Consider the following 14,226-nt stretch of genomic DNA (forward strand, 5'->3'; position numbering starts at 1 on the left):
CAGGGCAGGGGGACACGGAGAAGCGAGGTGTCCCTTGGAAGCCAGGTAAAGGCTGTGCTCTACCGGGGCATCAACCGTGTGGAGTGATGAGGTGGATGGCGTGGGGTCTCCGTGGCCGCAGACTTCAGCCTTGAAGTGACTTTCAGTGGCTGGGGAAGGACAGTCCATAAGAGATCTACAGTCACATTCTCCACCCCCCCACCCCCATTCTCATCCTTCAGTGCCTCAGTCCTAATGAGTAGAGGCCCAGATGCATGATGAGGCTGTCACTGTCCAGCCTGTCCACCTGGCACCCTGTGCTCCAGACCCTGTGCTACCATGGCTTTCTTGAACTCATTCCCACCTCAGGACCTTTGCACATGCCACTCCCCCCTGCTTTTGACTAGCTGCTCCCTCTCCTTGTTGGTTTCCAATGATGGAAGAGAGCGCTTTCTCTCTGCCTGAACCAGATTCCATTCCTGAACCCAGAAAATTCCAGGGCTGAAAGCCAGGGCTCCCTGGGACAAGAGGGAGGCCTGAGACAGGTCTGACTGGGTCCCTGTCATGTGGTCACCCCCTGGAGGAGTGATTATGGGGAAGCCTGAGCTCTGGTCCCCTTACCCTACCCTCAAGGCCCTGTGGGCAGGCTCTTCATGCCCCTTCTGGTCCCAGAGGTGGTACTTCCAGCTGATGCTCAGGGCAGAGGATGTTCCCCGCCTCCTTCCTGGAAGCAGGGGGACTCGAGCCTCGGAGAAGTTCCCATCAAGGCCTCATCATGGTCCTTCTCCTCCCTCAAGTGTGACGGTCCCCAGCACCCTCACCAGAAAAGTCTGCTCCACTCTGCCCCCCTTTGAACCCCAGGTCAGGGCCGGGGAGACCAACATCTGCGCACTCCCAAGTACTCCCCAGTCAGCATCACCGGGTGTGGCCCTGGAGACCCCTCCCACCACAGGGCCTGAGCGGCACCACACCCTTGGCCAAGGGTTGACGCGCCAGCCTGGCTGGCTGCCAGAAGTGGCTGCTAAGCTCCCGAGCACTGCAGAGGAGGAAAGAGTCACTATAAGGTGCTAATGTCAGGCCTCTTTTCTGTTCAAATGTGGTTTTGAATAGTTTAGTTTGGGGGCCACACTGGCAATGCTCAGGGGACACTCCTGGCTCTGCACTCAGGAATCACTCCTAGCAGGACATTGGCGGCCCTATGGATTGCTAGGGATCGAACCTGGGTTCACTGCATGCAAGGCAGGAGCCTTACTCGCTGTACTATCTCTCTAGCCCCTTGCATGTTTTCTACATTTAATAACTCTTTAAATATATATTTAGGGGCAAGAGAGTTCGTACAGGGGAAAAGCATTGCCTTGCATGCAGCTGATCCCAGTTCGATCCCTGATGCCACATGTAACCCCCTAAGCACTGTCAGGAGTGATCCCTGAGCACAGGGCCATGAGTAAACCCCAAGCATATCTGGGTGGGGTCCAACCTCACCCCCCTCCAAGTATGTTTTGCTTTTTTCTCCGATTGCATTGTGATTGGTATTATAAATAATTTTCTAGGCCATGTTTAACAAATAGCAATGACTTAAATTCTCCCCACTGTAAATCCTAGAGAATGTTTAAATATTTATTAGTATTTAATAATAATAGACATCTAGTTAAATATCTGACTGTAGCAATAGCACAGCGGGTAGGGTGTTTGCCTTTCATGTGGCCAACCCGGGTTCTATTCTTCTATCCCTCTCAGAGAGACCGGCAAGCTACCGAGAGTATCCCGCCCACACAGCAGGCCTGGCAAGCTGCCCGTGGCATATTCAATATGCCCCAAACAGTAACAACAAGTCTCACAATGGAGACGTTACTGGTGCCCGCTCGAGCAAATCGATGAACAATGGGACCACAGTGCTATCTGATTAAATTCCATGGCAAAGTGCAGATTCTTTCAACATCACTGGAGCCACCAGATATTCCCCTCTGGAGCTGCTTCTGTGGGGCGAAGGGAGCCAGTTGGTGAGAGAATGGCTGGGCCGTGCTGGCTATGGGGGCTGCTGGGGAACAAGGTCCTGGTGGTCGAGGCCCACCAGGGTCACTGCCTCTGGTTTTTCAGGGCACTGGCCAGGGCTGCACCACCCTCAGCTGTGAGATGCTTCTCCAGGACATCTGAGCTCTGGGCCACTTCCCCAGGATATCGGGCCTTTGGGGCTCTCAGTCTCTTCCTCTGAAGAACCTGGTCCCTGTTACTATTGTTACCATTTTGTTACCATGGTCTGTACTGCCCAGGCATAGCTCTGGGACCTGCAGCCTGGCCCAGTGCACTGTGCTATGAGCCGCCCTGCCCAGGGACCGGGGAGGGGGGCGGGAGGATGGAGGTAGAGTGTGAGCCAAGCACACGCCTGAGCACAGCAGCAAGCAGGTCAGGTCCCTGGGGGCCTCTTGCAGAGGGACGGCCGGGAAGTGCCCGTTCAGCGCCTGGCCCACGGCCACATGCAGGGCCTGTGCCACAGTCTGCAGGGATGGTGCCAGCGAAGGCTCTGAACCAGACTCTAGACCCTGTCGGCAGAGATGCAGCTGGTCTTAGGTTCTTTGCTCATCTCAGTTTCATTCTCTCTTATAAGAGAGTCAAGATGGGCTTCTGCTGAGCCTGGGAGAGAGATGCGCCTTGTGAAGGGTCCAGCTAGTGGTGCCTCGGAGGCGTTAAGCAGTGGACAGTGGTTCGTGTTAGGCTTCTCGAGGGACACAGCACTGAGAAAGCCTCCGTGGACAAAGTGATGAACCCTGAGCTGGAACAGCAGAGACAGGGAAAAACACAGGGAGGCGACTGCTGCACAGGGACTGGCTTGGGGGAAGCAGGAGAGGACTGTCAAAGATACAGGAGGGAGGGATGGAGGGAAGAATAGAGAGAGAGAGGAAGAGAGAGAGGAAGAGAGAGAGGAAGAGAGAGAGAAAGAGAGAGAGAGAGACTCTGTCTCTTGTCCCGTCTTGGGACCAGACACAAACTCTCGCCCTCTAAGAAGATGAAATTGAAGATGTTAGGTGGGCGCGGGAAGGATTCCTTTGTCTGCAGTTCCCCGTATGACCACGAGAGGGCGGGGTCGGCCCACACATTCCTTGGGCCGTACTGGCGGGACAGACCATGTGAGTTCTGCATCCCACGGAGCCCCGGGAGTCTGGGGTTTCCATCCTTCACTGGGGCGTTCGGCGGTGGGGGGGGGGGCGGGGTGGCACAGGAAGCTACACAGAGCTCCTGATGGGCCAGGACGACCCTGGAACAGGGCAGTCCAGTGGAGAGGAAAGCTCCCGTGTTCTTTGCCTGGATTTCTCAGGGCTCCTCTGCTGCAGGGTGCACTGCCCCCCACCCCAACTCCCTCACCCGGTCCACCCAGGTTGCTCAGGGAAAAGGCTCCTGTGCTGGGACTTCCTCCCCAGCAGTGCACTCACACCCGCGTCTGCACCCACTTCACAGGTGGGTATTTGGAGGCACCTCCCAGCTGGGTGTTTAGGGACAGTTTCTGACAGTGCTGGGAGGACCATGCAGGGCCAGGGGAAGAAACAAGGGCTCAGGCTAGCTAAGCTGGTGCCCCAGCCCTTTGAGCCATCTCCCCAGCCTCCCCAGCTTTCCCGTTCTGACCAAAAACAAAGGGGGAAGGCTCTTGTTGACATTGCTGCGGGGCAGAGATGCGAGTTGGAGTTTTCCTTCCTTTGCCTGGGACGGAACCCAGCACCTCCTACATGGGAACCAGGCAGCCTCCCTCTAGGCTGCATGCCTCGCCCTAGGTCAGTTACTGTCACTACGGGAGTCATAGCAAACTGACCCCAGGCACCCGGGGACTAACACAGACTTGGTGCACTTGCCTTGCAAGGCCCAGTCGAGTTACATGCCTTCTAGGACAGACCTGAGCCCGGTGCTCAGCTGTCTGCCCGTCTGACGCACCCACACACTGTGTGACCCCTCGGCACACACCATGACCTCTGAGCATCACACCAGGAAGTGGAGGCCCCACTCAGCCAGCATGTGTGCGAACTGCGGCTGAAAGGAGCGCCAATTCCGGCGAGCCCCAGCGGGGGCGTGGCCAGGCCCAGCAGCCCCAAGTGAGACCCTTCCCACAGTCCCCTCTTCCCCCCCCCCCCCACCGCACAGTGAGCCTCCCAGCTGAGCGAGCACAGGCATGCTGCAGCCAGGAAGGTGTAGGCCCAAGGTCCTCTCAACAACAGTGGCAGCACCAAGGAAAGAGAAGGGTAGGGAATAAAAACACTTTGGGGGCCAGAGAGATAGTTCAGTGAGTAGGGCATTTGCCTTGCTCGTGACCGAACCAGATTCCATCCCTGGCACCACATATGGTCCCCCAGGCCCCACTAGGAGTGACTGCTGAGCACAGAGCCAGGAGTGAGCTCTGAGCACTGCCAGGTGTGGCCCCCAAACAAACAAACAAAACACCATAATGGCCCGTTGCAAAGTCCCAATTATCAGGGAGCAGAGTGACAAAGGAGAATTGGTGTGTGTGTGGGGGGGGGTAGGGTGTGTTCTGGTCACTGTACCTGGTGGCGGTTTCCTGGGGGGCAAGCAGAGGCCTGCAGGTATGATTGCCGTCATCTGACATCACATCAGAGCTGGAGGATTGAGGCAGGGCGGTGCCCGCAGAGCAAACAGTCAGAGGCCAAGCCGCAGGACCCAGAGCGGGTGCACCTCTCGAGAGGCTTGGGAACCCGCAAAGCTCACTCGGCGGCACTGGAGGACCCTTGAGCTGGGCGGAGGCCGAGGTTGACACCAGAGAGACTTGGATGGAGTTAGACTGTGGGTTCCAACCCTCTCTAAGAGCAAGGGGACTGCAGACGGGAGTGCGGATGGACGTGGGGCAGGCTAGGTGGGAAGGGTCCCCGGAGTTCCAGGTAGACATGGAGGGTGGGTACTGGGTAGGGGGTCCTCCCAGGGCTCGCACACGCTAGGTTTTTATCACCTGAGCATCTCCTGGCCCCTTTATTCCTTTTCTTAAAAAAAATTTTATGGCTGGGGCTTGAGCAATAGCACAGCGGGTAGGGCGTTTGCCTTGCACGCGGCCGACCCGGGTTTGATTCCCAGCATCCCATATGGTCCCCTGAGCACCGCCAGGGGTGATTCCTGAGTGCAAAGCCAGGAGTAACCTCTGTGTATCACCTGTTGTGACCCAAAAAGCAAAATAAATAAATAAATAAAAAGAAAAAGGAGGAGGAGGAGGAGGAAGGAAGGAAGAAGAAGGAGGAGGAGGAAGAAGAAGAAGAAAAAGAAGAAGAAGAAGAAGAAGAAGAAGAAGAAGAAGAAGAAGAAGAAGAAGAAGAAGAAGAAGAAGAAGAAGAAGAAGAAGAAGAAGAAGAAGAAGAAGAAGAAGAAGAAGGAGAAGGAGGAGGAGGAGGAGAAGAAGAAGAAGAAGAAGAAGAAGAAGAAGAAGAAGAAGAAGAAGAAGAAGAAGAAGAAGAAGAAGAAGAAGAAGAAGAAGAAGAAGAAGAAGAAGAAGAAGAAGAAGAAGAAGAAGAAGAAGAAGAAGAAGAAGTTGCATATGTATACACAATGACATACCTCAAAGCTCCAAGAAACAACAAATCAGGCAATTTTCAGCAACACAGATGGAACTAGAGGATATCATGCTGAATGAAGCCGGTCAGAAGGAAAGAGATACAGAATGATCTCTCTCATATGTGCAGCTTAAAGATGCACAGCAAGGCAGCAACAACGATCCAAAGGCAACATAGCAGGGGAATTGATCCGCACAATCAAACCAGGGGGTGGGAGGAGGGGGGTTGGGGTCCTTCAAGGAGGGAGGTGGGTACACTGCTGATGGGTGTGGAATTAAATCCATGAGAAACTTATTTATAGCACTATAAGCTCCGAAACTTAAATGAACATTTCAAAAATAAAAAATATTTTGTTGAATGAAAAAATAATAAATACATGAATACTTTGGCTAGAACCAACACCACGGTCTTAAGTGGTAACAGTGAGAGAGACACCTGTCTTGTTCCTGACCATCGAGAACAGGTATGAAGTATCAGGCAGTTGGTTACTTCTCATTATTCCTAATTCCTAATCTGTCATGCTAGGTACTGGATTTTTATTTTATTTTATCTTTATTATTTTTCTTTTTGGGTCACACCCGATGATGCACAGGGGTTACTCCTGGCTCTGCACTCAGGAATTACTCCTGGCAGTGCTCAGGGGACCATATGGGATGCTGGGAATCGAACCTGGGCTGGCAGCCTGCAAGGCAAACACCCTCCCGGCTGTGCTATTACTCAAGCCCCCTGGATTTTATTTTTTAAAATCTCCTCTGGGTATATTGAGCTGGGCCTGTGGTTTTATCTTTCATTGGATTCCACGTGTATATTCCTGTCTGGGGAGAGAGCTTCAAGGGCTGGAAAGATGCTTAGCACGCAGGGACCCAGCGTTGGATCCCTGGCACCATGTGGGTCCTTCCAGCTGCGCTGGGAGCAGGTCCCAGGAGACAGAGTGTTCCTGCCCTTTCGACCACCCAGGCCAGCCCCAGGGACCCTCCCAAGAGCCCAGACCGCTGGGAGGGATTCACGGGAGTCGTCCCTGTTTGTCACAAAGTCTACTGGGAAAAGAGACAGTCCTGGTCTGTCTCCTGCTGGTGGGCTCTGAGGAGGCGGGGCTTCTGGGGCTGTGAGTGCGTCCCCCGACCCCGGCAGGACCCCCGCAGGCCGGGAGGGAGGGGGACATCCCGTGCATGTGGCTCCGTGCGTGCCCGCGTGGGAAGCTGGGTGTGGGGCGCGCGGCCGACCCGGAGTTCATGGGAAATTCCCCTCCCGTCGGCCGTGGAGCGTCTGTCGGGGCTTGTGCTAAGGACCTCTCGAGCCTGAGAGCTCTGTGGGGAAACAGGGTAAACAGAGGCCGCGTCCTGATTGGCCTCCCGAGGAGAGGCCTCAGCAGGCGCCGCGGAGGGCGCAGAGGAAGCCCGTGGCCCCCATCCATATAAACGCTGCTGCTGTCCACCTCCCCACGCCGACCTGGCAGTGGACATCCCCGAAGGCGTGCGGGTGAGTCGAGACCCGGGTCGTCCCCCAGCGCTTGGGCGTTGCGAGGTGGGGAGACCAGCCCCTCAATCACAGGCTTAACCAAGGCCAGACTTAGCGGGGAGGTGTCCCGGGGGGGTGGGGAAGGGTCCAAGTGTGAAGTCTTGGTGTCCTTACTGTGGACCCCGGAAGTGAGTTTGCAGATCCCCCCCCCAATACCTTGCTATGCTCCTAGGCCAGGTCTATCCCACCTGCCCAGCCCCTGCTCCACGGACCACCATCACTGACCACTTTGGGATGGTCATCATCACTTGTTCATCCTCAGAAACACAATTCCTTCAAACCCGGAAAGCTTCAGAAAACCCCCAAAAGTAGCTTGAGGGGCAGAGGGGGAGAGTCTGGGCGCATATCCCTCTTCCCCAACTCCTGGGGGGCAAGAGCTCAGGATGGTCTCCAGGGGGCAGAGAACTTTCCACTGAGGTCAAGACAGTGCAGGGTTGCACAACACATTGTCAACAGAGAAGCCATTCGAACCCTGGTCCGGAGCCCTGCATCTGAGCTCCTCCCAGGACCCACCGCCCGGAGCTGGAAGGGCGTGGCGTGAGATTCCGGATGCAGCTGGCCCTTTCCGAGCACGGTGTGCCTCTCCCCAGCCCTCCTGCCTGTCTCGCCCCGGCCCCGCGTGGGGCCCAAGCCCAGGTACCTCACAGGGGCGCCCGCCTTCCGCAGGGACCGGCTGAGAGCAGCCATGGCGCCACCCTCTGTGGCTTTCGCCCTCCTCTTGCTGGCGGCTCCTGGCATCTTGTGTGATGTGAAGGATTCTTGTTCTGGAAGCCCTGGCATCCCTGGCACCCCTGGCACCCACGGCCAGCCAGGCAGAGATGGGAGAGATGGCGTCAAAGGGGACCCCGGCCCTCCAGGTATGGGGCAGGTGATCCCACCCACAGCCGAGGGCGGGTCAACTGTCTCCAGAAGGTCCTTGAGTCCGAGGCTCTGGGCTGGGTCCCAGGAAACAGTGGATAAAGGGTGGGTGGGGAGGGGATGGCAGGTGGGCAAGTGGGTGGGTAGCGAGTAAGTGGGTGGGTAGTAGGTGGGTGGGTGGTGGTGGGGGGGAGGTGGCAGTCCTGAAGGGTTTGTCTTTGAAGTGCCTACGGGGCGTTGAGGAGGGAGCGACATTAGCCTCCACCCAGATGTGGGCTGCAGACGTTGTGAATCCGCGTCTCCCCATCTCTCTGCAGGCCCCATGGGTCCCCCCGGAGGAATGCCAGGCCCCCCTGGGCGTGACGGGCTGGTGGGTGCTCCTGGCTGCCCTGGAGAGCGCGGAGAGAAGGGCGAGCCGGGCGCCATGGGCCCTCCAGGTGAGCAGGTTCGGGGAAGGGCAGTGCCCACACGGCAGAGTGCCCAGGGGGCCACTGCGGGAGGGACGGTGTGGCTGAAGAGTGAAATCAGAGGTGGGGAGAGGGTGGCTGACCACAGTGTGTGGCTGAAGAGTGAAATCAGAGGTGGGGAGAGGGTGGCTGACCACAGTGCAGGGCCTGGTGGAGGCTGCGAGGGATCCCACAGGAGGGACCACGGGGCCAGGGTGGAAGATGAGCAGCTCTGGAGGCACTCCCTAGGGCGAAGGTGCTGGAACTTTCTGCGGTGCTGGGGACCGTGATGGGCAGGTGTATGATCCAAAACACCATCATCTCGAGGGGAATGCTGGAGCTCTTCACAGTGGCCCAGGGCCAGCTGGAGAGAGCAGCAGCAACCCCGCCTGGCTTGGTGCATGGTGCAGGAGGGGAACCTGCCCGGAAGCTAGAAAACACAACAGAACTGAGCGAACAGAGCCACGAAGGGCCATGGCCAGGAGAAGGGCATCGCGGGCTCTCAGAGTGACAGAGACACTCTGCCGGGCCACAGACCCTGTGCCTAAGGATCAGGCAGGGCGGTGTGGACAAGTTAAGGGCAGAACACTGGCCCCGAGGGAGGCTGTGCGCTGCCAGGCACAGTCTGTGGACTCGCTCCTTATTTGGGTGGGCTCTGTCTCCAGGCTTCCCCGCTTACCTAGATGAGGAGTTACAATCCACACTCCACGAGATGCGACAACAAATCATGCAATCCAGAGGTGGTAAGTGAGCCACTGGGGTCTCTTAGGGGATGGAGGTCTCCTATAAGATGCCCCCTCCTCAGCAAAGGGAAGGACAAACCTGCAAATACGGGTCTTGGGGTGGAGAGTGAGGTTTCCCTGATGTTCTGACGTGGAACCGAGGAGACGGGAGTGATGGACAGGTGGGCCCTCTCTGCCCTCACGGGAGTGATGGACAGGTGGGCCCTCTCTGCCCTCAGATCGCAAGTTGGGGCTGAATGAGTGACGAGCGCACAGAGAGTAATTTGGGAAGACCAGGGTGGGAGGGAGAGAGATGAAGCTGTCAGAGAGAGAACCGAGATGGCCCACGCTTGGGAAAGGGACTTGGAGAGAAAGATTTTGGTGGCCTGACCGGACCCCTCTCCTCCCAGTCCTTGCTTTGCAGGGGTTGGCGCTGGAAGTGGGAGACAAGGTCTTCGCGACCAACGGACAGTCAGTCAATTTTGAAACCATTAAAGAATCCTGTGCCAAAGCAGGAGGCCGCATTGCCGTCCCCAGGAACTCCGCGGAGAATCAGGCCATTGCCAGCATTGTGAAGAAGCACAACACTTACGCCTACCTGGGCCTGGAGGAGGGCTCCGAGCCTGGCGACTTTTACTCCATCGATGGGACCCAAGTGAATTACACCAACTGGTACCCAGGGGAGCCCAGGGGCCGGGGCAAAGAGAAATGTGTGGAGATGTACACAGATGGGAAATGGAATGACAAGAACTGCCTGCAGTACCGACTGACCATCTGTGAGTTTCCAGGATAGATGGCTTCCGTCCTGGAGGTCTACCTAACCTATGAGATGCTGTCCCTCCTTTTCATCGAAATGGATCTGTGTCTCTTAGAGTCGAGGCATTCTGAGCATCCTCTCTGCTATGATTACTAATCAGCCCCCTACCTGCTCACACCCCTTCTCAGAGCTACACGTCTAGGCAGTTCTTCTCCCTCTGTCCTTTGGAAAGAGACCAGACGTCATCTTCCTCCTCCTGTCCAGTTCCTTTACTTAGAGATTGCCACGGTGAGGTCCAGAGATGGAAGTTTCCCTCCAAATTTACACATAGGTGCCTACTTTTTTTTTGGGGGGGGGTATCCCTCTACTCTTTTCTCACAAACCACTTTGCGCAACTTCAGCAAGACTTGGCCATTCTGGTTAAGCGTGAGGATAAGAGCAGAGAGACGTGGGGCTGGAGCGATGGCACAGCGGGTAGGGGGTTTGCCTTGCATGAGGCCGACCCAGGTTTGATTCCCAGCATCCCATACGGTCCTCTGAGCACCGCCAGGAGTAGTTCCTGAGTGCAGAGCCAGGAGTAACCCCTGTGCATCTCCAAGAGTGACCCAAAAAGAAAAAATAAAGCAGAGAGATTTGTGGGAAGTTCCAAATGGGGCTATTGACATAATCCCACAACATGGGGTTATCCGGTATCAGGGACCTCTGGAGGACAGACAGCTGGTCAGTCTTTCCATGAGGTCAGAAGACTAGGTGGTGCCCCAGCCTGGGGGAGGTGGCCTCAGTCCTGGTTACTGACATGCACAGTGCTGTTCCTTGAGTCTTGGGAGGGCCAGTTCAACCCCTGATCTGAAAGAAAATCTCACACCCAACTTGACATAACCCATGTAACTCCCTGCTGATGGGCACTACCCCCAAACTACTTTACACCTCACAAAGGCACTCGATCCACTTTTTATTGAGTATAAACTGTGCACCAAGGCACCGTCACAAGCACTTTTAGTTTGTCTTCTGAAATGTTAATCAACATTACTTTCTCCATGAGGATAGGGAGGCTTTGGGAAGTTAACTGTTTTCCATTCAGTCATGCACAGCCAGGGGCAGAGACTAGATTCAGGTCCACTTCCCTGGAAGCTCAGGCTCATCACTACCCCCATCCTCTTGCTGAACAGAGATGATTTCACTGTCACAGATTATGAATATTTCTTGAGGATTTGGAAATATCTTAGGACATACTGCTGAACAGAGATTATTTAAGTGAAATAAATTATGAAACAATGAGAAAAATAAAAACTGGTGTGTCCGTTGCTTGGGTTTCAAAGAAACTTCCCATTTCTGGTGTTTTTATAAATCAATTGAATTCGAGCGCTGATCCCCTACTTATCTGAAAAAGAGAAAATTCAAGACTCAGGTTCTGCTTTCTTTGTTGTATGGGAGACAACCAGCCCCCCAACCCCCCCTTTTAGGTGACACAAGCAATGGGGAGCTACACAACCAACTGGAACAACCAACAGGGATGGGGCAGGGGAGAACATGCGGGCATCAATCATGATGGTTGACTTTAAGACGACTTCGGATCCAAGGCCACGTGTTCCACTTGGGATTAATTGTGCCTTCCTTTGCCCTCTCGGCCATCTGGATGCTTCTAGCAGCTCAGCAGTAGTGGCACTTGGAGCTCTGTCCCTCACCCCCCCACCAAGTTAGCCCCATCTTATGTCCACATGGAATGACACCATACCCTCTACCCAGGACCTTTTAGGAATTAGACTATGTCCCTGCTTGCTTGAGGAGGCAACTATGCATGCACCCATCTCCAGAAAGTTCTACTTCTCCCCACCCCCGCTACATCTTTGAACACCACCTCACCACACACAGTAATTTTATTGATCAAGAGGGAGTGCCACAAACCAGAATAGAGGGGCTGGAGCGATAGCACATCGGGTAGGGCATTTGTCTTGCACGCAGCCAACCCGGGTTCAATTCCCAGCACCCCATATGGTTCCCCATGCATTGCCAGGGTGATTCCTGAGTGCAGAGCTAGGAGTAACTCCGGTGCATTGCTGGGTGTGACCCCAAAAGCAACAAAACAAAACAAAACAGAATGGAAATATTTCTCTTTCTTTCATGAATTCTAATGTTTCGTCTGTCCACCCTGCCATGTGGGATTTAGGCCCAGCACACAAATTATTGAATGTTCCCAAATTCAGAAATGCATAAGGCAGTGGCATATTTGATTCTCCTTATTTTATAAATGAACAATCTAAGCCTCCAAAAATTTATCTTTTAATTTTTTGTTAGGTGTGTCTACTTACTTTATGGCTTTATTTTAGCCACTATGTTATTTAATCACTTTTTTTTTTGCTTTTTGGGTCACACCCGAGGATGCACAGGCGTTACTCCTGGCTCTGCACTCAGGAATCACCCCTGGCGGTGCTCAGGAAACCATATGGGATGCTGGGAATCGAACCTGGGTGGGCCGTGTGCAAGGCAAACGCACTACCCGCTGTGCTATTGCTCCAGCCCCTTTATTTAATCACTTTTAAGGGTTTTTTGGAGGTGGTGCATATTCAGAGGTGCTCAAGGGTTACCCCCTGGCAAATTTTTCAGGGGCCACTCCCTGTGATGTTTATAGAAACTTGCAGTGCAGAGAATCAAATCCAGGTTTCATTACAAGTGAAAGTCATTATTGTTGATCTAGTTGAAGCTTTGAGTTTTTGTTGTTCTTCTGTTCAAGTTGCCATTTTGGGAAACTTCATTTCTCCCTAATATTTCTGGCATCATTAATTCTCTTACATTTTATAGACATATAATCATAGGTTAAAAAATAACAAATTTTGCCTGTCCTCTATGGTATACTTATATTTTTTTCTATTTTGATTCAGATTTTTATATTTTCCCTTTTTAAAAACTGAGGTGACATTCTGTAAGTTTCAGGTTATAGTTTTCTGTCAATAGATTTTATCGCACACTCACCACCACAAACCTAATTTTCCAGTCAAGTTCATAAAATTGAGCCTTTTATCCATTTCACCCATGCCCCCAGCCCCTTACGCATTGACAATCTTGTTTTGTTTTGTTTGTTTTTCTGTATTTCACACGTGAATGAAATTTCACAGTAGTTGTATTTGTATTTATATTACACAGCTTTTGTGTTTGACTAATTGCATTTAGCATAATCTTCTCAGGGTACATTTATATTGTAAATACCATGATTTCTTTTCATGAGTGAGTAGTATTCCAAGGGGGGAACCCTGCCAATCAACAATCAGGGAGCCTAGAGACCTTTACTAGTGTTACTCTGACAACCAATCTGGATAGCTCAAAGCAAGTGCCCAAAAATGCAGTGCTGCTCTGGATTGCCATGGAGGGGCCACCAGGGCCACACCCAGAGATTCTCAGAGGGCTTCAGAGCTACATCAGCAATGCTCAGGGTGTCATGTGGTACCAGGGATCAAACCAGGGTTGGGTGAATGCAAAGCTTTGCATGTGGCCCTAATTTCTGTGATTTCTTAGCAGTTCAAAATCACATCTATTTGTCTGTTGATTTTTTTTTCTTTATCTTGGCTGGGTAGTGGATCAGATCACTGTCTCCTTCGTGAGAAATTCTACTTCACAGAGTGGGGAGAAAAGTCTGCAAAATTTAAATGTAAGAAGAGAACTCCCAGAATGACTACCAACTGGGAGCTCTTTGGCACTATTGCAGCAACATGGGAAGATGCCGTCCTTGACAACATCAACGAGGAATACGATCGACTGGTTTAGCACCTCCATGTCTGTGCGAAGAATGCTGAGAGTGAGAAAGCCACAAACAGATGCCTGTCTTCAAAAACTCTCTAGCTCATTCGTCAACGTGGTTTGGCATGAGCCTCAGGCAACCACAAGCTAACGTCCAAGCTCACAAAGCTGTGCAGAGATGCGATAAAGGAAGACCTCAAAGAGAGAAGAGCAGCAGTGTTGGCCAGTGCAGCAAAAGCCAGGAAAAGTATTCGCAATGCTCGCCTGTCCTTCGCCAACTACAAGACCAAGATGACTGCCCTCCGACATCCCGATGGATCTATCACGTCCTCCAGAAAAGCAATGGAGAAAATTATTCACGACTTCTACTCGGATCTCTATGACAGCCATGTCCACCTGCCCACACACCAAATTCCGCAGGATGGATATGTCGTTCCCAACGTTCTCCCTTCTGAAATCTGACACGCCATTTCGCTGGTAAAGACGCAAACAGCACCTGGTCTAGACAAGGTCAGACCGGAACACCTGAAGAATCTGCTGCCAGTACTCATCAATACACTGGCCCCACTCTTTACACGCTACCTGTCTGAATGCAAGGTTCCATCCCAGTGGAAAACCAGTAGGACCATTCTGTTGTACAAGAAGGTAGACATCCACGACATGGGCAACTATCGCCC

General features: G+C 53.3%; 1 protein-coding gene across 1 annotated transcript; it reads left to right on the forward strand.

Annotated features, from left to right (window-relative positions):
* Nucleotides 1–7,719: 7,719 nt before the first annotated feature.
* On the forward strand, nt 7,720–9,853 carry LOC101555380 (pulmonary surfactant-associated protein A-like). Its single transcript, XM_004607562.2, has 4 exons — nt 7,720–7,891; nt 8,210–8,329; nt 9,004–9,081; nt 9,471–9,853. The coding sequence occupies exons 1-4, from the start codon at nt 7,720–7,722 to the stop codon at nt 9,851–9,853; spliced, it is 753 nt and encodes a 250-aa protein (XP_004607619.2).
* Nucleotides 9,854–14,226: the final 4,373 nt, after the last annotated feature.

This window comes from Sorex araneus, chromosome 11, assembly GCF_027595985.1.
Source record: "Sorex araneus isolate mSorAra2 chromosome 11, mSorAra2.pri, whole genome shotgun sequence".
Lineage (NCBI taxonomy): Eukaryota > Metazoa > Chordata > Mammalia > Eulipotyphla > Soricidae > Sorex > Sorex araneus.

Coding starts and splice junctions, on each gene's coding strand:
- LOC101555380 (XM_004607562.2), top strand. CDS start 7,720: ATGGCGCCACCCTCTGTGGCTTTCGCCCTCCTCTTGCTGGCGGCTCCT. Junction 7,892..8,209: donor AGGGGACCCCGGCCCTCCAG/GTATGGGGCAGG, acceptor ATCTCTCTGCAG/GCCCCATGGGTCCCCCCGGA. Junction 8,330..9,003: donor GGGCGCCATGGGCCCTCCAG/GTGAGCAGGTTC, acceptor CTCTGTCTCCAG/GCTTCCCCGCTTACCTAGAT.